The 26,156-nt window shown below is 37.3% G+C and overlaps 2 protein-coding genes across 2 annotated transcripts in view; both read right to left on the bottom strand.

Moving 5' to 3' along the window:
* Positions 1–26,156, bottom strand: part of LOC139964326 (uncharacterized) — a 270,207-nt gene that overhangs the window by 99,054 nt on the left and 144,997 nt on the right. The gene's annotated exons all lie outside the window — the stretch shown is intronic.
* On the bottom strand, positions 2,996–7,626 carry LOC139963954 (microsomal glutathione S-transferase 1-like). The gene is made up of 3 exons (XM_071965216.1): positions 7,354–7,626; positions 6,181–6,284; positions 2,996–5,035 (listed from the first exon to the last, which is right to left on the bottom strand). The coding sequence occupies exons 1-3, from the start codon at positions 7,468–7,470 to the stop codon at positions 4,792–4,794; spliced, it is 465 nt and encodes a 154-aa protein (XP_071821317.1). The 5' UTR covers positions 7,471–7,626; the 3' UTR covers positions 2,996–4,791.

The following is a 26,156-nucleotide window of genomic DNA, read 5'->3' as shown; positions in this document are numbered from 1 at the left end:
GGTATTTCCCAATAGTTTTTTTTTTCCATCCATAACCTTTTTGAAGATTTCACCAGTCACACATCATATTCGACCTCATCGCATGTCCTGTGGATCATTGCTTCTGTAGGTGATTCTACGTCGCGGCCCACAATACCCGACAGCCCCACTTTTCAAGGTTTTCAGCCCATTATTTGTTCAGAATTTGAAAATTCACATTCGGGAATAAACTCACTTCAAGACATACCCATAATGTTGCAAGAAATGTCATCTATGGACAACCAATATAGAAAAACCTCCTTCAACCCCTAACAGACCGGTCAAAATTACACGAGTAGAGGGAAGTATGATGAAGATTGTTGGTCAGGAAATTTTCGAAAATTCAGACATTATTGGTGTACAAATATTAAAACCTCTTATAACGGCTATTATAAAACTTGGTTGAAGGAAATGAAAATACCAGATATTCCTAAACCGAACACTACACACATAGGCGTAGGAGGCGGGGGGGGGGGCTGCGGCCCCCACCCCAACCAAATATTTTTTCTGAAAATTCGGGCAATATAATAATTAATAAACAGTTCTAAGCTTGGCCGACTAATTCGCCATTACTAATGTAAAAGAGAATTCGACATAATTGGACCTCCATGCTTTTTCTCCATCTACATAAGACATTTCGTTGTTTACATTAGCATCCCGCGGTATTCTGCGAAACTTCCACGGACCGTACGGTACACGATGGCACAGTGCGATGTAATAACCGATGCTTGCTTATATGATATTGACATTAACATGCGGAGCGCGCGAAAAATTTCGGTTATATTTTTCGGGCAAGTCGTTACAGCCCCAAATCGTATTGGGCTCCTTTGACTACACACATCGACAGTTTTGAGGCTGCTCATCCTGGAACCGCCATTATTATGCTCACTGATATGATGTGATATCTGCTGTTTGCTTTACAAACCGAACAGGCGCGTAGCGAAGAAATTGCCAAGGGAGGGGCGAAGCCTGTGGGCAAACTATCTTAGCGAAGCGCCACCATGAGTTGGCGCGAAGCGTACAAAAAAAAAATTGGCCGAAAATACCTCCCAGATCGCTTGAAATGACACTTCCCAGGCCTTGAAAGTTGCATCTAAGCATTTTCTATTTTGAAATTACTAGCGATATCATAACAAAAATATGCTCGGGGGGGGGGGGGGCGGTCGTCCCTTCCCGAAATGCGTCATGTTCCCCGACGACTCGGTCGAGTTCGAGACCAGCCACAGTTGGTTTCATTATTGTTTAAGGTGTCCATACACACACACGCGTTATGATAGACCATATATAGTATATATATATATATAGATACATTAGTGAGAGAGGGAAAATGGAAACGTCAAAAATGGAGTTGTCGGTGTAAGGGGTAGGGTGAGGCGCACGCCCCTTCCGGAATCTTCGATCCGTCACTGGCTACCCGGCCATGTGTATATAATAGGGATCAGCGCTGTTATGATGCCACTGTTCCTCTTTCTCTTCCCGGTGTCTTGACGTTTTTCTTTTAGTGTACTCCCTCCTTTTCTCCTTTTTCTCTCTTTCTTCTTTTTCTTTTCCCTTCCTTCCTCTCCTCCTCCTCTTTTCTCCCCCCTCTTTTTTTCCCTTTTTTCTTCTCTTTTTTCTCTCTCCTCTTTTTCTTACCCGGGGGGCGCGCGCCCCCAACGCCCCCCCTGGATACGCGCCTGGTTTATATTGGAACTGCTATTTCTGGTTAACAAGCAGAAGTGTAGTGCAATGAAGTAATCGACACGTCAATGCATTTTGCATTCTGGTTATCTATACTGTTAGTGCCATCCACTTTGGAGGATCATTATCACTGAACACTATACTTGCGTAAGGTTAGTATAGGCTACAATTGTTTCATTCATAATAATAATGTATCTCTTTATAAGCTCGGCACTTCAGAAGGTTTGCATCCCACAAATAGCAAAATAGGGTTGACATATACCTTATATTTCTTGTTTTTTAAGTAAAGGTTTAAACCAGAATGCAAAAATGCATTGTGGTTCCGATGATGTAACATGAGCAGTTTTCTTCATGAATCTGTCGTAATTTTTGTATATTAATACAGTGAAAAGCATTGTGATGTGACAAACAAAACATTCACAGACACGGGCTGTCCTGAAATGACCATTGACCTCTACAACATGCTTCTTGTACTAAATGTGATACATCGACATACTAAATATGACATCAGTCCTTGTTGAAGTATTGTGTAAAACATGGTTTTCAGAATTTGACCCCTGGAGAACTCAAACGATCATTGACCTCCGCCCACAACATTAGGCTTCTTATACTCAATGTGGTACAATTACATACCAAATATGCTATCTGTCCAAGCTTCCCTTGCAATATCATGTTTAGGTAGGTGCGTTAGTGTAGAGAGAGGTAAGAGGGGAGTGAAGTAAATGTTTGGTGTTTGTTGACTTCAAATGACCTTTTACCTCCACCAAAATCAATAGGCTTCTTTCATTCAATGTTATACGCCTTCACACCAAACGCAATGATAGGCTCCTTGAATTTCATATGAGATCTGTCCAAAGTTCCCTTTATGCAATATCGTGTTTACAAGGCTTTCACCACCGACCTCTTTACCCCAAATGACCTTTGACCTCCACCAAAATCAATAGGCTTATTGTACTCAATGTTATACACCTTCATACCAAGTATGAAATCTGCCCAAGCTTCCTAAATGAACTTTGACCTCCACCATAATTGAAATTAATGTTGTTCATATATATATTAAATATGAGATCTGCCCAAGCTTACCTTCTTGAGATATCTTGTTTTCAAGTTTGCACAATTTGACCCCTGGTGACCCCAAATGGCCCTCGAACTCCACAAAAAAGTTAATGTGGTACTTCTACACACCAAATATGTATATATATATAAACTATATAAATCGCACAAACAGACACATACGCCATCATGAATGCAAAGGTTATGATTATCATCATAACCACACAAAAAACAAAGAAAGTCATCCAGTTCATCATATTTTATTTTGATTAGAAAAGCTTTGAATTGGAACTAACTTATTCCATTCACTATGTCAATAAAACGAATAAAACAAATAAAAGATGAATATGACTCAATGTTTCAAACACAAATATCTTTCACGGTAAGAAATTGTCAATGAAAACCTGTGAGCAACGCATGGTCATAAACTAAAGTTCATCAGAACTGGCCCCAAATTTAAGAATGCTGACATTCCTCAACATTTTCAAACATAAAATCTTCTTGATTTTTGAGGAATGGATTCACAGAGAGCCTTAGCCTCCCCTTCTGATATTTTTTGGCAGGAAAAATTAGTTACAAACAAAACAAGGTAATATACAAGGTAGTACACAAGGTAGTACACAAGGTAGTGTACAAGGTAGTGTACAGAGTAGTGTGCAAGGTACTGTACAAGGTAGTGTACAAGGTAGTGTACAAGATAGTGTGCACAAGGTAGTGCACAAGGTAGTACTTAAGGTAGTACACAAGGTACTGTACAAGGTAGTGTACAAGGTAGTGTACAAGATAGTGTGCAAGGTAGTGTACAAGGTAGTGTGCAAGGTATTGTGCAAGGTAGTGCACGTGGTAGTACTAAAGGTAGTATGCAAGGTACTGTACAAGGTAGTGCACAAGGTAGTGCACAGGGTAGTGTACAAGGTACTGTACAAGGTACTGTACAAGGTAGTGTACAAGGTAGTACATAAGGTAGTACATAAGGTAGTACACAAGGTCGTGCATAAGGAAGGTAGTGTACAAGGCAGTTTACAAGTTTTTAAAACATTTCAAACAAGTACATTCCTGACATTTGACAGGTGTTTTCCTTTGTGGTAGTAGCTGCAATATCAACCTTGTCTCCTGCTGCATATATTTATTAGTAAACTTAAATTATCCACCTATACTTCAAACAGCTGAACACCAATGTTTTGACTTTGGAGCCAACAACCCCTAAAGGGTATTTTGTTGTTTGTTGTTTGAGTCCAGATTTTGTTCACTTCCTTATTAGTACCACTTTGTCTGCCCATGGAATGTCACTTTAAGAGCAAGACTGTATTGTTTGCAATTGATACATGTAGGGAGGCTTGGGAGTCCATACCATCTTGGCTTCATCATGTAATGGGGTAACTAACTGTTCTTTCTCTGAGCTGTTAAACAATTTTGGCAAATCTTACAGATCCGTTTAAATTATTTCTAAACTTTTCATGTAAGTGCTAGTTTTGCCTCAATAATTTATTAGTACTGATTTGTCCACTGGACTGTTAAATGTTTCTTGGTATTTGATGTTGGTATAGAATGTTATCAGTTCTTGTTTGAAAAACTTGGGGCTTGCCTGACGTTTCGATCCAAGCAGGAATATTCTTTGAAGACCATGTGAAGATCATCCTGCTACCGGTTTGAATATGTTAGCCCAATTTTTACATTTTTACCTACACAAGACATTTTTTTAAATCTTGTTTTCTTCTCCACATCCATTGTTGTTGTATTTAAACATACCAGCTACAACTGATGTCATCCTCCCCCTCCCCTCCCCCTCAGTCCCCCACCCCTACTTTGATTAATGAGAAGCTTACATTCTGAAAAAGGAAATAAAATGTAAAAATTGTTGAATGGCCATTCTCAGATGCTCATCCATATGTTATCATGATCATTGAATACTTGTTTTGGGTCCTTAAAGGGAAACCCCACATCTCATTCCTTTATAAACTATGTGTCATTAATTTTTAATATAGACAACATTAATGACATCATTTAATTAATTGGTAAGACACTAGTGAATGGAGTTCATCACCAGACAGCAGCGATTGCTCTCAACAACATCGAACAAGTTGTCACAAACCCAACAGTGAAACACAAAAGACGAGACGGTTGAGGCAAGGCTAGGATGTAGCATATGGAATGGAGAATTCTGGATGCCAAGAAAATCCGGAAATGCCAGTTACAAGAGTCTAAGGTTGGGTTGGCTGCAAGGACAAAGAAGAGTCCGGTCAGGATGAATGGAGGGATGTTCTCCATATCATTCAAATGACATCTGAAAGATGAAAGAGGAACACAGGATGCTCTTCACATGTCAAATCAAGCACTTAGTACAGTCTCACTATTAACAATTAACGGAAATATCTGTAAATTTGTGACACTCAGCCCCCCAATGTTCAAACTGGTCCTGACCAGTCTTGTTCAGACTGGTTCTGACCAGTCTGAGCGATCATAAGTTTTACACATTCCCCATGTATTCATATTCTTGATGGTGGAGTATTGTGTTAATCCTTATTATGTATGGTCTATGGTCTTACAAATTTTTAAATTCATTTTAAATTTATTTCTCGTATTATGCAAATACAGACAAAAATATGTAACACAGAGTTCAGTAGAGTACTAACACAATATGAATGGCACTAACAGAGATACTCTTAACATTTAGGTGAACATTAAGAAACAAAACTACAATTACACAAAAAAAGCAATCCAAATGATGTCTCTACTCTCTACCTATACATGTACCTAATCAGAGAACTCCTGGTTTGCACACATGTGGACTTTTTGGTGGAGAGATTCTTCGATTCTTCTGAGCAGTGGTTCAGAGCGGTCATTAATTTACAGCTCTCGTAGCGTTGCCTCCATTTAGATTATTTTATTTGAAGTGTTAAAATAATCCGTCTTTTCTGAACAATTACTTTTTTGTGGAATGAATTATGACATTACTGGAGTACCTATGTGATCCGAATCTATTTGGCGTGTACTGAGGTTCTGTGTACTGTGATCTGCGGTACTAAGGTTTTCTTTTCTTTCAACATTTTGATTATTTTATTTGAAGTGTTAATTTATCCGTCTTTTTTGAACAATTACTATTTTTGTGGAATGGATTATTACATTACAGGAGTTCCTATATGATCCGAGTCTATTTGGCGTGTACTGAGGTTCTGTGTACTGTGATCTGTGTACTGAGGTTTTCTTTTCGTTAATCAACCACTCGTTTGAATGTAATTGAACCGACAGCAGGCCTGTAGGCTGCACAGTGACATTACCATGGTAATCAATGAAACCCCAAAAGCCTGCCTTTACAATAAGCAGTCTTACTGGGATGGGGTCTTTCCCGTTGAATGTCACTCTCTCTGCCACTGTTACGTAAAACATCAATCACTCTTATATCGTCTAGTAATAGGATATAAAGATTACCTTCTGATTCTCTCAAGGAATGGATCTGGTGTGGCCAGTTTTGCTTTCAACTCATCAGGTGATAATCTTCCTGATGATATATAATCTTCTTTGTTGGCGAAAGACTGTCAACAAAATAATTAAACTACAACTCTCAGGAATTAAGTGTTGCAATATATGTTCTCTGCAATGATAATTCTCACGTCATGATCATCATAAGCTGTTATACCTATGGTGAAATCTAAGGGGTCAGCAGTGCCCACATGCACCCCACCCAATCATTTACTGTAATTAATTTCCGCAATAGTGTATACGTTGCAATAGTAGGCCTACACTGGGTCTGTGTCAGACATTTCTCTGAAATTGAATTCTTTCTGCCATGTAGTTTGTGCTTTGATGTGACTAGAAGCCTACAAGGAAACAGGAAACATCACAAACTGCTAGAGATTCTGTGGGCTTTGCACCTGGGCCCCCAATAGGATTCACTAGGCACTCCAAACAAAGTTTGGGCAAATCCATATTTTGACATGTATTTTCTTTTTATAAATGTGCTGCAGCTTCCAGGGGCTTGCCCTACTCCCTGTATTCCTATCCAATGACATTGTACAGTTGTATAAATACAGAACAAGACGTTGCACTGAAGTTATTAAACAATCATTTTCTATGTATGGAAACATTTGAATAAATAAATACACACATACGAATGCTGAAGTTATGGCAATGATCAGGCATAATACTGTAGGCCTTAAGTTATTTAGTAGTTGCAGCACTCTTACGAGTTTATTATATAGGATTTATCCTGCATAACTTACACATAATTAAGCTCTGAACTTTGCAAAATGTCTTTAAGCACAATCATCTAAACTATAAACTCCATTGAAGACAAATGGTAGGATACTTATTAAGTTCACTGTTCTGAAACACTCATGGACCATCCTTGGCTGTGACTAGTATGGGATCTCAATGGTGTTAGGCCTATATGCGTATAGCCTTAAGGTATCACCATTCACTTGAAGTTGAAAGGCGAACAAACGCTTTTCACGAACTTGTTATATTGTCCGCAATTTGTTTGCAGCCACAAATCATGATATATGAAACTTTTGTAAACCCACTCCACAGTACGGTGGGTACTATACTATATCATACCTGTAACGGAACCAATCATTGCTACATTTCACCCTTGTTGTTATTCACCCCTTTCGCCATTCGCACAACCCCCGTAAGCAGGCTCATGTTTAACATCTTCGCAAGCGACAACGCGCCATACTTGACGAAAGCCTCAAACTGAGGTGTTTCAAAGACGGAAGCCATGTTCTCTCAATCAGACTGAACACGACCGTAGGGCAACCGTGCAAGTTACTCTAGTCTAATACATATTAGCTGTTTATTTACTGTAAACAATAACAATATCGATGCACTACACAAGAGCTGTACGTTGTAATAGTAGCCTGTGGTTTCTTTTATCAACGTAAGTATACACCCACGGCCTCGATAATAGTTGCACTTTTGAAGGTTGAGTGAGGTCAAGTTCCAATGACGGCTATAGCTCTTAGATTTGCAAGCTTAGGAAAGCTGCTTGCAGGTTCTACAGTATATTGTATCGTACGTACCTATTGACGCTCCGCTATGTAAACGATGCCTCCATTTGAGTGGACATTTTGCAACTAAAATAACCCATTTTACTAAATTTTCTGCTTAAAATTGTCTTAAAACTAGTTGTTAACCTTCATGTGTTCTTGATTTTAGCTAACAGCTTTTCAAACGCTCGAAATTGGCAGTCAAATACAGTACAATTGTTCGCTATCTGTGTATAAACAGTACCTATTTCAGCGTTTGATTTTCGCGGTTCACCAAAGATGACGTCACACGGTGACCAGAGGTTCCTATGGGTCAATCTGTGTATTTAGACATTCCAGAGGAACATGTTACGTGACTACCCAAAATGTCCATTTTGGTGGTTGTTTTTTGATGGACGATAGTAGGTTTTCGAAGATTTTTTTACACACATGTTGATTATGGGTAAACTATGTAAACTCCCAAACTAATGGAAATCCCCCTCCCCCCCCCGAAAAAATTGTCTCCATAGTTGGTCTTTAGTTATATAAGTTTGTTTCTACAATTATTGGCATCTCGTCTTAACTTGATCCATGTTCCTCTGCAAATTGAAATTCTACAACTGAGAATGAGTTTTAAACAATACCATTTGAAATTCATCAACGTGATATCAGGGAAACGTGGAGAGTTATAAATGGTATCACCGTTAAAAGACATGACTATCTAGATGAGAAGGTTTTTTTGATCCGATACCGAATATGAAATTGAAATGCTGGTTATTGTTTGATCGATTGGCTGTAATGATATGAGCATGCACTTTGTGAAAAATACTATCTCCTATATAATACAACCGTTTACCTATATTTGTAATAATCATTTTCTACATGGGTTTTCCAGACGACATGACGGTAGCATTTAGAAATAATACCTGTATTTAAGTCTGGTGAGAAGCCGTTTTAAATAATTATAGACTAGTTTCATTACTACTGCAGCATGTAGCGTACCTAGAATATACTCGGCACCCGGGTAGATCTTTCCTTTATCAACCCGTGCAGAAGATGCCGTCCTTAGTTTATTGTATTGGTTAAGATTGAGTGCATACGGAAACATTTCCACTTGAAGACACTGTAAGGAGGCTGAAATATACCCAGAATCAAAATGGGCCAGTGCATACTAACGATAAATTTGGCGCACGAAACAGTTGCAATCATTTCTTCCAGGCAGTTCTGCTCAAAACTAAGGGTTCTTATAGTCATTCCCCATCTGAGCGGTGATGGATTCTCGAAGCTTAATCTCTTTTAGAATAACGCGATTGGATCTCCTTACTAAACAGAATTCGAAACTCATCTTTCTCAAGACATGCAGTTTTACCATCGATATTTAACTGCATCTTAGTATATCCAGTAAAGTTTGAAGATTCTTTGAAGTAACTTTTCTGTTATCTGTCCTTCCGGTTGATCAAAACCTCGTTGATACCAAATTGTATCGTGGAATAGACGTATAGTAACATCTTCAAAACACACAAGCGATTGATCCACCATGACATCAAATACAATGGCAGTAGGATACCTGGGAAACAAATTGTACAAAAAGGCTTGTTGTGGCTCCAATCGGCACAAAGCTATAGGTTAGTAGGGTACGAGATGGTTCTGCGTCCTGAAAGTCATTTAGTCTAGAGAGGATGCGCGTGTCCTGAAGTCATCATTTAGTCCAGAATCGGGTAACGCTGCAAGTGGTAGCAGTACATAGTGTTCAAACCAGTTGATCTCGAATATAAACAAATTCCCTCCAACGGATAAAATAACAACTGTCGCGATGGTAGCCATTGGCATCATAATAATGCGGCTCTAGCAAATATTCTGTTTTAGATGGTGAATGCAGTCTGCAAGATTTCATGTGACTGTTAAATGAAATGGCCGTAACGAAGTGACCTGAAGCAGTCTTTCGGTATATGAACGCACAGACAAACACTTTACCTTGCGCATCTTGCTTTCTGCAATCGAATCACGGAAGTATATATACATAGAAGCCATATCGCTCCTGTTGAACGATTGCAGCTATGTCAATGTCACCTGCCCCATCTTGTTCAAAATCTTTGTTGTTTATGGTCGAACTTTATCCGTTTTCAGACAGGATGTTTCCGTTAATTGACACAGTCACAGTTTTAATACAGTAGAATGTTTGTTGTTGAAAGTCGGTATTATGTGTCCAACAGAAGCTGCTACATTTTTGGTAAGGTATTTTTTTTATTCTGAGGGAATCATCCGTAAAGAAAAATGTGTAGCCTACATGAAAGAGATTTAGATAAAAGCATAAAATGTATACGGTTATAGAACTTATACCAAGAAGGACACATTGAGAGAATCAAATTTACCCAAAGATACATATTTTTTATGTCACCAACGTGCCATCTCGACAGGAGTTTAACAGTTTCACATAACATATACAGTAAATGTGGAATTAGCACGGCAAACATAAAATGTAACAACATATTTCACTAACATGAACAGTTTTAATCAAGTTTCATAATCTTGCATTTTTGTTTTTACACAAACGTTTAGATATCATCCCACAAGAGGGATAAAGATTGAAAGTGCAACGATAAAACGATGCTACGGTACTCTATGACACATATATATATATATATAAAACATTCAAACAGAAACAAAAGAATAACATGAACCTGGAAACCACTTAAGTTGGATTTAAACTGCAACAGTATAACAATTCAACAGTGAAACAGTTAAAAGCTAAAAGCAGTATGAAACTCAAAATACTAGTTATATACTTATAGTAATGAAAAGGATTCCTACTAGTAAAAATACTTTTGTTTTGAGTACAATTGCTACTCTTGGAAATTAGCTTTACTGCTATCAGTGTATCTCCCAATACACTAGAAAGAAAAAGAAAATAGTTGCAATTCATGTTCAATGTCAAAATGTTGGAACTCCCATGGAAATACTAAGGCACACTGGAATATTTTTGGTCACATTTACCCTGCCCAATATCTGGGGTATAGAACAATCAACATTCTACTTGACTGCTAAAATTTGTGATACGATGAATTTCAATTTGTACTGGAAAAGCTATGAAATTTGTTCTGAACAGACTCATATACTTTGTATTTAAGAAAATAAAATGGTTGATTAAAAGACTTCTGAAGCAAACTGATTACCTTATTTTTTATTGAGTGGAACAGGAATCTGTAAAAGTTAGTGATATATAGAATAGATTACAGAGTCAGCACCTTTGAAATGGAGGTATATATCAATAAACAAACAAAAAGTAATAGACAGTCAACAAAAAATGAAATGAAATAAATATGCAATCATCTTCCTCCCCACCTCAAGGTTTGATATTGGAATAGTGTCAAGCTGTTCACTATATATATATATATATATATATATATATATATATATATATATATATAAATATATATATATATATATAAATGAAAGTCGTAATGAATTGGACAATCAAGAACAGTGAAAAAACTTTCAGCCTCCACCGGGATTCGAACCACGGGCCTCCCGCTCTGTACGAGGACACCCTAACCACTAGGCTATGGACGCTGATTGTATGTCCAGAGGTTCGAAACCGGTAAGGAAGATCGATCTTACTCTAGAGATCAAACATGATGCTAACCAACTCGAAAATCATTTGTGATTCCTAAAGCCGGATCTCGAAAGAGATACTTTGAACAGACTATATATATATATATATATATATATATATATATATATACATACAAATATATATATATATATATATATATATATATATATATCAGGAAGTGAACAGCTTGACACTTTTCCAATATTGACAACGCAATGTGTTTGCACTGGTCACGTCTTTGCTATTAGTATTAAGAAACACACTACAACTACTCATCGCTTTCTGTCCAGGTTTACACATTTGACAAGGCCAAAGTTACAAAGCAGATATAGTTGAACTTAACAAGGCTGCCTAGGCTCTTGCAAGAGAGATTTACGGTGATTATAATGCATTCAAGATTCGTTTGAGCCAGGACCAAATAGTGATTTATGGCAAATAGCGTGTCCTTTATTCCCGAGAACCCTTCACCGTAGTAACCTCCCGGAGAGGCAAATTAAAGGGTGGGGGAGGGAGATGGGAAGCCACAGAGGTTACATGCACTCGCTGTTTAATGAAAAACCTCAATAGTGCCACTTCTTCCATTTTTGTACATAAAAAAGTGCCATTTTTCAGGAATACATTCAAAATACTGGAATTTGTTTTGATTCCCTCTGATGGTAATGGTGCCTTATAAAATGACCTGCTGCTAACATATACAAACTTGTATCATAATATCCCGATATTCTAATAAGCCTCACTCGATTTACAGGTGCTAAATGTAAGATCGTTCATTATAAATAAATAAGGTTTAAGGTACACAAAAAAAGTGTCACAGATCTAAGTTAGAATTAAGTGATTATTCAAGTTAATCACAAATTGCTAAATACACGCAAAGATTTCTAACAGACTTTGTTCCCTGAATTTTAGTCATATTTTATTAATAATTTTAAGATAAAATAATTTGTTTAGACCTGAAGATTGCTATTCAAAATTACTATCAAATCATTCTTTGTTCACCCCTTTACATACCTGAATGACTATATTTTGTATTGTATCATAATATGTTACTGCAATGTTGCAATGTTTCAGGGCACTAATACTTCATGATGCATTTACAGCGACAGTCTTCAACCGTTTAGGCACTCGACCGCGGGTTGATCTCAGCATGACCTTCCAGGTTACAACCCCTCATAATCAATGTTCAGAATGCCTGGAAGCTACTAACAGCTTTAACTATAAAGACTTAAAACTGAAAAAATTGTATTTGAATTGATATCCGCCATAGCAGCAAGCGACAGCAAACTGCATAAATTTGTTGACGTATGCCACAAAACAAAGAAAAAATGAAGGAATAAATGAATGAAGAAAGTTTGAAACTGTGAAAATTATGGTTTATTTTGTCAAACGCAAGTAAACAGACATGCTTTTTGGGCCAAAACCAAAGCAGCAGCATTGATTAGACACGAAATTGTTTAGGCTAGTAACATTTAATCGGCTTACTTGATTCGAATGTCCAAAACTTTACCACTGGATGAAAAAGTCATGTAAAGATAGAAACTTAACTCTTAAAGTTGTTGAGATATAGATACGAGTAATACCACATGAGATCACCACCACCGGTTGAATAAATTATCTGTATGAAAATGAATTATCTCTTGAAGATATAATGAACGGTTGGCTCAAATACAGGACACATGATTAAGAAGCGTTGAAGGCGTATTAAATATGTCATTTGAACTAAATGAACGACAGGCCCGTAGCCAGGAATAATAGAAACGTTAAGGTGTCGTCAAAATGTTAAGATTTTTCTCTGCAATTAAGTACTTCTTAGTGTCGGTAACCTTTTGAAAGTTGTCTACACAGCGGTGGTAGCACCAACAAGGGAGCTGGAGGCACATAAGTCTGGAGCTTGGCTACGGGCCTAGTGTATAACAAGTAATTCGTTTCGTTGATGAGTTAAGTTTTAGAAATATATTACTCATGAAAGAATTACCAACGCGATCACCGAGAGAGAACGAATCGGTTCGAGGATGAGGTCAAATGAGAACTGCTCAAAAGGGACTTTGTTTACTGAAATCAATCGATCCGAATGCCTAGATAAAATAGATAAAGGAGAAATATTGTAGAGGTTTTCATGATGAAAATCTATCATCTGGCCCTCTTCAGTAACATACTTTCGTATCACGAACAATATGAAAACAATTATGAAAAAAGAACGTTTTGTACTCGAGACCTTCTTCCTGTATTAATAATAAATGGTTATTCATCTGGATTCTTTGAGGTGTATTTGTATATTTGTTTATCATAAGTATTGAATTTCTCGCAATCCAAGTTCGTGCTAGTAATACTTTTAAAGGTATAATCATTAACAATCATCACTTCATAATAACTCAGTATGCTGATGATACTACTATTTTCTGAGACATTGATATTAATTCCCTGCAGGCTGTTTTGATATACTAGGTGACTTTTCGCTAGTTTCGGGGACGGTTATAAATTATAAGTGACGGTTATAAATTATTCTGTGAGTTATTATAATTTAGTCTGTTGCAGACGGTTATGGAAGTAAGAGTTTCTGTTTTTAGTTTTATTGCATATTTTTTTTTCTTACCTGTGATTAATTGTATTAGAAATATTTTAGTAGATGCGAAGGGTGGCATTCTTAAAATTTGCCCTCCCCCAAAGTGAAAAAAAAAGCAAAAGAAAGTAAATATATTGTCGGGCTGTATTTCTTAAATTAAGCTTGTCTGTTGAAATGCTTCAGCAAATTCCATCGTTATCTTTCTTTCATTATTGTTACCCGCTATATTTTCAGGTGTTTCAACGTCGTACCGATGGCTGTACTAATTTCTACCAAAACTGGAACATGTACAAAAAAGGATTTGGTGACAGCCGGAACTTGAACTTATGGCTAGGAAATGAAATGCTTCATTACTTGACAAACCAGAGAACTAAAGCTTCGTTATGACATCATTACTTCTAGTGGATCTGCTAAATATGCTGAATACACAGAGTTTCAAATAGAGTCTGAAAGCACCAACTACAGAATGAATAAACTAGGCACTCACAGTGGAGATACAGGTTTGTATATGCTTTGTTATTTGCACCTTGCACCTTGCACCTTGCTTTGTTATTTGCACCTTCAGCATAAAGTTACTAGTATATTCACAACACACGTCACGGTTTCAGCACATCCTAATGTTAACATACGTGTATAAGTACACTGGATCTGAAAACCTGCAAAGAGGGTTTGGTGTAACAACCCACACCCCCTCCTTTCACACTTCACGCATATCTTCTTTACGGTTGTATAAACGAGATAATTATATAGTTTGTTATCTATTTCAGGGTATGTATGATAATTGACAGGCATGAATTACAATATAAAAACCAATGAAAACAACTAAAAGTGATGAAGTAATACCAACCATATTTGCACGTCTTAATTAATTACAATTAATGTGTACAACTATCGTTACATCTTCGAGTTTTGGTTTTATAATATTGAAAGAGCATAGTAATCTGGACAATTGATAAAAACTCGTCCCACATGAACCCGTTACTTTAAAGAGACCAAATAGTGTTAAATATTTACCGTATCACTACATCATTGGATACCGTTGGTGTTATTGACAAAATATTGAGGCAGTCTGACTCGTCGATGAACAAGAATGTAGGCTGTATGAGCAAGCCCCAGTCTAAGAACAGGACATATAAGGGAAGAGAAATACGACCATATATCTTCATTGAACCATTGAAAGAGAATTGAATAGGTAGGGCTCGCAAGGACAACATAGCCTACTACTAGCAGAATAATGTTCTTATAAAATGTGTGAAACAGTTAAACCCGAAGAGCCATACACCATGTTTCAATACAAAGACAACCGGAGACATAGATAAAAATTACAAATTTTGTAATAATAACTAAAAAATAGTTATTGCAAAGTCCATAATTTCGTTCTCCAATAGGACCAAATTCAATTTGAACTTATTTGAGCAATTAATAAATGTCAATAGACAATGATGTCCTATCAGCAAGATTGGTTTGTAAGTTAATATATATATCAGTTAATTGAAATCCACTTCACCTCCAAGCCTAATTAAGATAAAGAAAATAAAGAATAAATCAGCATATGAAATATACAACTATTACACAAGTCTAATGTGACCTCCCCCCACTTACTTCCCAGTATAACTTAAAATGTATTTTATGTCCCAACAAAAGTATGCAATATATCAGGATACTAACGCTATATTGTTTAATGACCAAGTATTAACTGCTGATTGTTCTTGTTGTTTTTCTTCACAGGTAATGATCTCTATTATAGCAGAGGAAAACAGTTCAGCACGCATAACCGAGACAATGACGCATGCGATAACTTCAACTGCGCACAGCTACACAGAAGCGGTTGGTGGCAATATGATAATTATTGCTCTTATTGTTATAGTTATAAAGTGAATATGTTTCAATTGGAATGAATATAAATAAACAAAGTTGAACATGATTATATAAGTGTATTTATTTGGTTCCTTATTTCGTGTTTATATTCCTAAAGACAATTATGTAACCAGCGGGGACAAGTGGCGGGTCCACTCCCCCACCTCTCAGTCAAATACCCCCTCCCTCATTAAATGGTATTGGTGGGCAAAACAAAATATTGGAAGAAAATTACAAAATGCATTAGAAGGCTCAGTTTAAACCAATTTGCTAATGAAGTTAATCCGTAATTGTCGGGATACTGACATTAATACCAGAAAATTGCGCCTAATATTTCGTATTTTATAACCCTATCATTTTGCTTCCTGTTATCGCTGCGAGATACCCACGCCCCCCCCCCCCCCCCACCACCCCATCCACGTCACACACGCTACCCAACGAGAAAACCTGCTTCGATGCTTGTTATAGTATGCGTTTTTTTTATAATTTTATACCATCGTTAGTTATATCGCCTTTCCGAAGTTAATGCAATATTGTTACCTGGAAGCTGCAACATGCAGCACATAAGAAAATATCTTTCCAAATCACTATTCAAAATCATGTGTTTGAGTTTTTCGCGTATGTTGCAAGCAACCTTACTGGAGTTGATTTAATTGTAGGTAATGATACACTTAGCGAGTTGAAAGGAAAAATAGATTTTGAATCATACATACTCGTCTTAGGAAATCAAGATATTATGTCCGCCCAGTACGACGGACTATACAAATATGTATTACTAAAAGGCTGTATCCCAACACCATTAAAGAATTCGGAAATCCCCTTGCAAACTATAGGAATGTGTAACTACATATGTCCTTTAATTCCCCTTGTAAAGTTTCACCGAGGTCGAACACGACTTCTCTTGACAAATGCAACTCGCAAACCAATTGCCTTTTCACCTTCAAATTCTGTAGCATACTTTGATATCAATGACTTTGTAACAGTTTTACAAGAATTTCCACCAGATCAACTTAATGCCCTTTCTGAAGTTGTTACCTCTACATCTAAAATGACAGGGAAACAAACGTCTCATGAGATATTACGTATTCGTCAATTTAATTTAATACGCTATTCCCACTTAGATCACAACGACCCTTACATTGACCTTACCGAGCGCGAAGTTCTTCGTAAATGTATTCACCTCCATGACAGCGTGTTAGATCCCCAAGATTCAGATAAACACAGAAAAGCATTTTCTCTGTATGGTGAAATTTCCAGATGCCCAAACTTTCAAGTAGATATTAAACTCACTGATACTAACCCGTTTTTCATCCGCCCTTACGTAACTGCTGACTCAGACAAACGAACAGTTGTCAAAGAACTAGGAAAGTTAGTCAAATTAGGAATTTTAGGAAAAGGTCATAAATCCTATACTTCCCCCGTCTTTCTAATTTCCAAGAAAGATAGTAAAGAAAAGAGAGTCGTAACTGATTTTCGACATTTTAAAACTCGTATCAAGCGTCTCAATCACCCATTCCCGTTACTGAATGAAACTCTTAGAACCATTGGTTACTTCAACGCAAACGTTCTCAGTTTCCTATGTTTAAAATCCGCTTTCTTTTGCCTTCCACTCAGTAAGCATGCGCAACAGTACACCGGTATTGCCTCTTATCATGGTGGACACACTCCATTATCACTACAAACGTTTACCGCAAGGATTGAACATTTCATCTGCAATTTTTCAAGCCAAAATAGATGAAATTCCTACAGATATCCCCAATGCCTCACAGTTTTGCATTAGTCATCACGATGACATCATAGTTTTTAGCAAGGATACACAGAATCATCGAAAACAGTTGTTATTGATTTTTCAGGCCCTGATTGCACATGGTTTGAAAATTTCTCCTAAGAAATGTAAACTTTTCAGAAATGAAGTAACATATATAGGTCACCTTATTACAATTAATTCTGAATGCCAAGCTTGTATTCAACCCTTTAACAACCGTTGCACAGCTATAAGAAACAAACTTGTCCCGAAAACCCCTAAAGCAGTTAAACGCTTCATAGGTGCAATTAACTATGTTTCTAATTTCTTCCCCAAAGTTCAGGAAATTTTGCGTTCCCTTCATTGTTTGAGTCGCAAACGCAAAGACTTTAAATGGACTACAGAGCATCAAAAAGCTTTTGAAGCCATCAGAGAATTAATGACTCGACCACCCATTCTACCTTTGCCTAGGTAACAAGTTATATTTACTTTGTATGGTGACACCTCACGGACTGCCACAGGTTCATACCTCACAAAAACATGTTAAGGTCATGAACACATTATTGGATATTAGTCTAAGGTACTCCCCGATGCGTGCAAAAGATACAGTGTAACAGAGTTAGAGATGATCGGTCTACTCATCAATATCACCGCCTTCCAACATTTATTAGGACATTGTGAGTTTGATGCTGTTGTAGATCATTCGGCATTAGTTCAACTAATGAGAACAAAACATGCACCAACTTCAGCCCGTTTAGGTGAATTACTTTTTCGTTTATCGGATTATGCTGTTATTGTTTGATACCAGAAAGGATCTGATATTCCACTGGCTGATTTTCTCTCCCGAGCACCGCAGAACGACGATTCTGAAATTGATCAAGTTGTTCCATTAGCATTCAGTTCAATATCGGAATTACCCTGTGAACAATCAGGACTTATCCTTAACAGTCATGAAGATATTCTTCATCCGGTTATGACCAGATATAAAGCCAGATCAATGGGTATCAGTACTGTTCCCGAATTATTTGCACCACAAAATAACCGTAAAACAAATGCAACTAATTCCGCTTATTTTGCCTGCTACCACCGACCCAGTTAACTCAGCTTACCGAGGTTCACGAAAATCGTCACCTCATCTCCCCACACAAGGTCAGGCAAGGCAAACATCAGCCTCGTCTTCTTATCCTTTCCAGTCCTCAACGACACCTGTAACCTTTACCCCACGTCCTAGTGTCCGCCCCATCCCCACTCCTTTGATTTCACAGCCAGAACCAAGGCTCGTCGATCGATCTGAAACAGACACTACTTTTGATCCTCCCCCTCCCCAGACTCGTACGTTCCACCGAAACCAATAATTAAGAAAATAGACAATCTTGTAACTAGACATATTCCTAAGCAACAGGAATTGGACAAGATTATGAAGAAAATACAAAAGAAAATCATTCATGACTATAATTTACCATTCGATGTGAATAAACTACGACTACTACAAGAGACTGAACCTCACTTTAAACCAATTTACGACTCTCTTACTTATGACATATTGCCTTCTAAACCTTAGTCTGCACGCTCTGTTCGCCTGCAATCAGAACAATATATCCTTTGTAATGGTCTTTTATTATTTCGTTTATGTATTTATGAGAAAACGAATAAGTAAGAGCGATCTACGCTCCAACTTGTAATTTTAAATCGATAGCAGATAGTATCATCTGTACATATAATGGTAATATTTTGAGCAAGCACCAAGGTGTGATGCGTACATATTTAACAAATCGTAAAACATTTTATTTCCGTAATATGTTTCAAAGGATATCAAATTACGTTCAAGCTTGCTCACGATGTCAAACAATTTCGTACTAAGAAAGATAAACTAAGAAAATATTTTCCCTGTATCCCAGAATTAATTTGGTAGATTGAGTATGGATTTTAAGACAATGCCCACTTCAGTATCAGGATTCAAGCACCTCATGGTATGTGATGAGATCACACGTTTGGTTTTTTTTTGTGTTCCCTTTAAAATAATAGACGCACAAACAGTATGTGAAGCATTAATTCAGAAAGTTGTATCCATATTTGGTCCCCCATCATTACTTGTAACCGATGCCGAACTCCTCTAACTGGTAAATTACTTACCCTCCTTTGTAAGACATTAGGAATAGAACAGAAAACAGTAAGTGTTTGTAATCATGGTAGTCTCCAAGTAGAACGACATATTCAGACACTCTCAAATTTTCTAAAGGTTAATTTAAATCAGTTCGGCAATGATTGGGTTAGATTTGTTTCAAAAATCTGTTATGCTTACAACTCATTCAGTTCACAACATTTAGGCAACTATAGCCCATATGAATTAGTTTTCGGAGGAAAGCCAGCTGACCATACCAAGCCAACTTTGACCTCATTTCAGGGTTAGCCCACTCTTATCAAGCGTATGTATCGTTGTTGAAGAAACGTTTTGACCACCTTTCTCGCACAATGTTAGAATTGCAGAGAAAAGGCAAAACAGTCAGAATGTCAAAGTAATCAACGAGCTTACTAAAAGCCCAATGTACACTTTAGAACAATTATTTTATTTATATAAGCCCTCCTCTTCTGCTGTACGTTCCACCTCTAGGAAAATAACTGCAGAATGGTGCGGTCCTTTGGTAATATATCAAATATTAGATCGTACTCACTACCTTTTGTCGACCCTCAATGGAGAAGTATTACACGATGTATTTCATTTTAATAGATTGAAACCATGTTACTTACGTGCGTCGAATTAGAAACAAAAAAAATAAAAAATAGAAACAAAAAATATAACAAACTAAAAAAAAAAGGTTTTGCAGAAACGACGAGGTGAAGATAATACTGTTACAATACAGAAATAAAAAGTCAAGACTAGTTATAAAAGCTAATGACTTTAGAATTGGTATATTTTTGCGAAGAAATTCATTCTGGTTCATCCATGAGAAATGTAGGTTGGATGTGAAGTTAAAGTTATTCTGTACTTGCCTTTATGGTAGCCTTCACGGTAATCCAAAGCGCGCCTCGGTTATTATAAAAAACATACCATCAAAGTATAATTTTATGGATGAATAATTCATCTGATACCTTACACAGCAAGGTTAGAGAGTGTTTTTTGGCTAACGATTGTGTTTACCATGTTATATTTTATGTAGACATTCATCAATTAATGTATATATTTTCTTCGTTTCCCACCTTGTATTCATTAATGTTGTATACCATTTTACTTTCCTTTTCTTGCTTTACAATTTCACTTGAGTTCAATTCGTCAGCAAAATTCCAAAAGAGATGTAAGTATGTCGTTATATCCCCATCATATTACTTTAAGCAATTGCTTCCATACCTCATTGTCTTAAGAGTAACTGCTTACTTCCTGTTCATGACTTTTTCACCCTACACCCACATCATATTCGTAGAAGCCCCTTTGTCTTAATTCCATGAACTATTCATGCTCAACCAAAATGACAACCTGTTGCATCTCATGTGTATTGTGGTTAGCCACACAAATGTGGTTAGTCACAGTCATCTCCTATGTGCCTTAATAATTATAAGTAAAAGACTCTGTGACCAAGAGTTTATGTCACAGAGAGGGTATCGCCCCCTTACAGGAAGTTTTAATTACTTAAATACTGTATTTTTTAATATGTAAAAAGACTAAGATTTCAGACTTCAGAGAGTGTAGTTCGGATACACTCCAGCAATAAAGCTTATACTCTACAATTATATCTATGTCTGGAGTTTCTCTTTATCTGTTGTTCATTATAATTATTTAATAACGGGGCCCAAACTATTTGAGCTGGAGCACCCCAACGTAACATCATATTTTACTAGTAATCTTAGTTTTCATGCAGTTCGACCATGACAGCTTATCATGTAGATTAGCTTTACGATTTGTTCTCTCAACATGAATTCATAGTGTATAACATTTTCATATATCAACATAACGCCCCTGTGCATACTTGGGAGTCTGTTTCAATGACCTCAGGATATCTACTCATCACAGTGAAGAGAAGAAGTAAAAAATATATTTAACAAAAGTTCCTTTTCATCGCTTCGGTGTTCATCTTTTTCAAAAAGATAAGAGTATTATTATAATTGTTATAGATCCTTTATATTAACAATAAAGAAACTGACCTATTATTACATTTTCATGTCAATTTGAAGGTCTATATCAATTAAAAATAAATATAATTTCCAGAAAGAAGCTTTTCATTCTGTTGCACGGATATTATACAATTGTAATACTTTCATTTTAAAAATGCGATGACGGAATGCTTTAAAGGTGGCTGCAATGTCAACATAAATTTACCTTACATTTGCTAGTTTTGCCTTTATATAGTTACAGCTTTTCATCAATTAAAATCAGGCAAATGAGTGATTGAAACCATTGTCATAAGCTTTCACAAACATGTTGTTTTCCCTAATATATTCCTTAATTAGGTAAAATGTAGAATTATTTGTATTCCCAGACGTCATTAATTGATCACCGTTCACAAAGCTTCACCGATAAAAATATTTTGTTCTTCACATGACTTTAGTCTTATATTCCTTTTCCTACGTAGCCAATCTCTATTGTTTGGTAAGTGGTGCAAAATATAACAGAAAAATAACCAAACTAACAATAATAATAATTTTATTAGGAATATTATTCACCAGAATTTGGTGCAAAAAAGAGCGAAAGGTGAAAACTTAAGAAAAGAAATATGTCAGGTTATATCGGGAACACAGTGATGCTTCAAAAACTATACATATTGCATGTTTGCGTACATGAAAGCTGTGTGTCGACCCAAAAAAAGAAAAACAAAATCAACATAAAACGTACTGTAAATAAGTCATTTGTGGACGAAATCAGGATTTAGCATTTCGATTATTTACCAACTGACAATCACATATTTTGCCCAATATGTGCTTATTACACTTATTATTGCCGATTACCTGTTTTATATTGCTCTGAAAACATTGATTACCAACAGTAAGAAACATGAAATAAATTGGGCAGCTTAACAGTAGATGTATGCAATTAATGTTGAACGTTAAGTTCTGAATACCACTGTCTAACTGGTACAGATCATCTCATCTGAACCAAGATAAATCATCTGTGGTATTCTATTCACATAACTAAACATGCTTGAACATGTTTGAAACATGTTGGAACTTTGTACTATACTAAGAGATCATTTTCTACGTTCTTTCTCTTCCCTTTTACAAACTAAACCCTTCCTCCTCAACTTAACAGAATTTACATTTTATACAGTAATTTGTACGTTCCAGTGGTTTGGTGATCCTAAATCAAGTTTTTGTAAGTTGGGAATATTATCTTACGATTTTCTTCCAGTAGCATCCCGTACTTAACTGACAAATAACTGTCAGCTGCATAATACTCCACTCCTGCTAGATAGCCCGTAGCCTAGAATTCTGTAATATGGACACAATATTTGTGTAATATAAGTTGTAAAGTTATATATGATACAGCACTACATCGTTGTACTTGCGGTAAACTAATTTTAAACAGTGCAAATATTCGACAAGAAAGAAACTTACGTCAATTAAAAGCCCTATCGACTTTCACATTAAATCACAAATGTAATGTGGTTTCTGCGTCTAAATAGAGGTTCTTATTAGATACATGCTTCCCATCACTGGATAGCTGACAAGTTGACATTTTATGGCATTATCAATTTGTTTGCATCATACAGAGTTTTTGCTATTACAGTCTGGAGTTTCCGTCACTTGCAAACAAACCTCTTCTCTCTGTAGTCAACAATTTTCATACGCTGCTCCTGGATAGCTTAAACGGCGTAACACTGCCTCAGTTGACCCAAGTTTTGCACCGCATGTACTTCCATTCATGTTCTTTAACATGCAAGCCATATAGATATGAAAAAAGATGTCATCTTACGGCTTTGTGACACTTTTCCAGAAGGAGAACATTGTGGCGGATTGGTATAGACTATAAGCGGAGAATTACACATAAGGCCTGCAATCTGGCATATAGCATGGCTTGATTCTGGTGTGCAAGATAAGATCATATCGTTACGGTACTCTATCTGGCTGAAGTTGGCGAACAATAAGAGCGACCAATAGTAGCGAACAATAAGAGCGACCAATAAGGGCGACCAAAAATTGCTAGAAAGTGCAAATGACACTACGGAGTTGTATAGTGGCCTTCGTAATGGGCCATGTGGCAAAAATGATGTGTTTAAAGCAAATTGAATGATCGAATGCTTTCAATCGATTGCAATTAGGAGGGAAAGACAGGCTTTTGGACGTTCCATGCATTAAATAATTTATTATAAGAGATTCAAACCCGACAAACTCGTAATTATGGAACGGGGTATAAAATATCTCCAAAGTCAGGGTATGGCTTAACTCATTATTGTGGAAAAGCAAAATTATAGCTCTAAAAAATATCAGACCTGCCCCGAATATCAGCGAAAAGCGTAAGTTTAGGGTAAAAGATAACATATTTGCAAAAAAGCTTAATGGGAAACATGCAGAAGGGTGGGGTGAACGTTAAAGCTGACATTACACTCTACCAAAGTATGCCAACAACCGTGAGGGACGATGTCGGGCAGGGGGTTATTAACAATTAACTCGGCAACTGAAAGTAAAACGTAGCATATATATACTGTTATTCAAAACCACATCTAGCAAACAAATCAAATCTGTAACTCAGTATCATTGGGGAGCAAAAACGTAGCTGACGTCACCAGCTATCACCCCATACCAACAAACCTCGGGGGACGGTATCATTTAGGGTGTTATTAACACCCAAACTTGACGCAAAGTAACATTTACAGTTTAAATACGGTTTTTCAACACGATTTTTGGCTAACAAATCAAATCTGTAACTCAGTATCATTGGGGTCCCCAAAGTAGCTGACGTCACCAGCTATCACCCAATACCAACAAACCTCGGGGGACGGTATCATTTAGGGTGTTATTAACACCCAAACTCGACGCAAAGTATCATCTACAGTTTAAATACGGTTTTTCAACACGATTTTTGGCTAAAAAATCAAATCTGTAACTCAGTATCATTGGGGTCCCCATGGTAGCTGACGTCACCCTCTATCACCCCATACCAACAAACCTCGGGGGACGGTATCATTTAGGGTGTTATTAACACCCAAACTCGACGCACAGTCTCAATTACAGTTTATATACGGGTTTACAACACGATTTTTGGCTAACAAATCAAATCTGTAACTCAGTATCATTGGGGTCCCCAAAGTAGCTGACTTCACCAGCTATCACCCCATACCAGCAAACTTCGGGGGACGGTATCATTTAGGGTGTTATTAACACCCAAACTCGACGCAAAGTATTGTAACGCCGCCAACGTCTGGTAGTGTAAAACCTGTCTCGAAACCAACTGGAGGAGAGTAGGGGAGGTAGATGGGGGACGGGTACAGATTAACTCTAAATCAGGAGGCAGACACCAGAGTTGTAAGATTAATAAAAGTATAATTTCTCATCTCGTTCTACATCTACAGCGTATAATACAATATTTACATTTGCCCAATATAACGCACTGGGGTCGGGCACAACCCAATGATAAACATGGCTAAGTTAGACTGGGCTGCGCAAGGGTCGGGCAGTCTAGACGTCTGCAATCCACCGGTGTCGGGCAGCACAGGCTTCGGGCATTCCGCTTGACTCGGGCAGCGCAGGTGTCGGGCAATCCGCTGGACTCGGGCAGCGCAGGGGTCGGGCAATCCGCTGGACTCGGGCAGCGCAGGTGTCGGGCAATCCGCTGGACTCGGGCAGCGCAGGGGTCGGGCAATCCGCTGGACTCGGGCAGCGCAGAGATGCGGGCACTCTAAAATGCTTAAACACATTTGTTTGGACTTAGCAAATATCAAAGGCTTTACCACGAGCCGCCGGAAGGAAAGTTCCTTGTCTTGCACTCGACCGACTCTCCGACCCTCTGACTCACTCATTTACGAAAGAACCCTGCATTAAATACCCCGGAAATAACCCCCGTTTACACACGTCCGTACATAAACTGTAAAAAAAGGTTTAGACCAATCAGTGACTACTTGTATATATAACTACGGTGAGTTGCGACCAATGGGATCGCCTCACACACCCACCGCCGTGCCTGCCTATGCCAGTCACGGGAATACATCGATATAGCAAAATTACGTAATCAGTTCCTGTTCCGGATAAACATCTATCGTTACCTCCGCGGAGCGCAACAGATGTTACCCCTGAGGGAGCGAAACGTATCTCATTAAGGAAAAGTCGTAGCTTTCCGCTACATTTCCCCCACCCGAGCTACAAATGCGTCCTCGCATTTTCTATACCCAAAAACTAACTAACAATACAACAATTAATTAAAAAAATGGTTCCTCTTAAAACAAATCACTCAATTTACAATATAAAGTGAGGGCAAGAACGTATGAGTTTAAGAACCAATCGTTTCAGCTTGAGTAACTCCTAGTTACAGTACATTGTTTACCAAAAATAGCACGAAATAAGCATGAAAAGAAAATCAACTTACCTTTGATAAGAACATAAAGAGGGTAGTGAAAGAGGGTCCGTAAGTAAAATGTTAAACATAAAAATACGGAGTGTCCGTTCAAAAAGCACATAATTATCCACTTTTGTTCAATAAACAAAAACAAAATGCTGTGACACAAATGTTGTCCAAGTAAAAAT

This window comes from Apostichopus japonicus, chromosome 22 (genome assembly GCF_037975245.1).
Source record: "Apostichopus japonicus isolate 1M-3 chromosome 22, ASM3797524v1, whole genome shotgun sequence".
Taxonomy (NCBI): Eukaryota; Metazoa; Echinodermata; class Holothuroidea; order Aspidochirotida; family Stichopodidae; genus Apostichopus; species Apostichopus japonicus.
The sequence above is the reverse complement of the archived record's forward strand: the minus strand, read 5'-3'. Positions and strand labels throughout refer to the sequence as shown.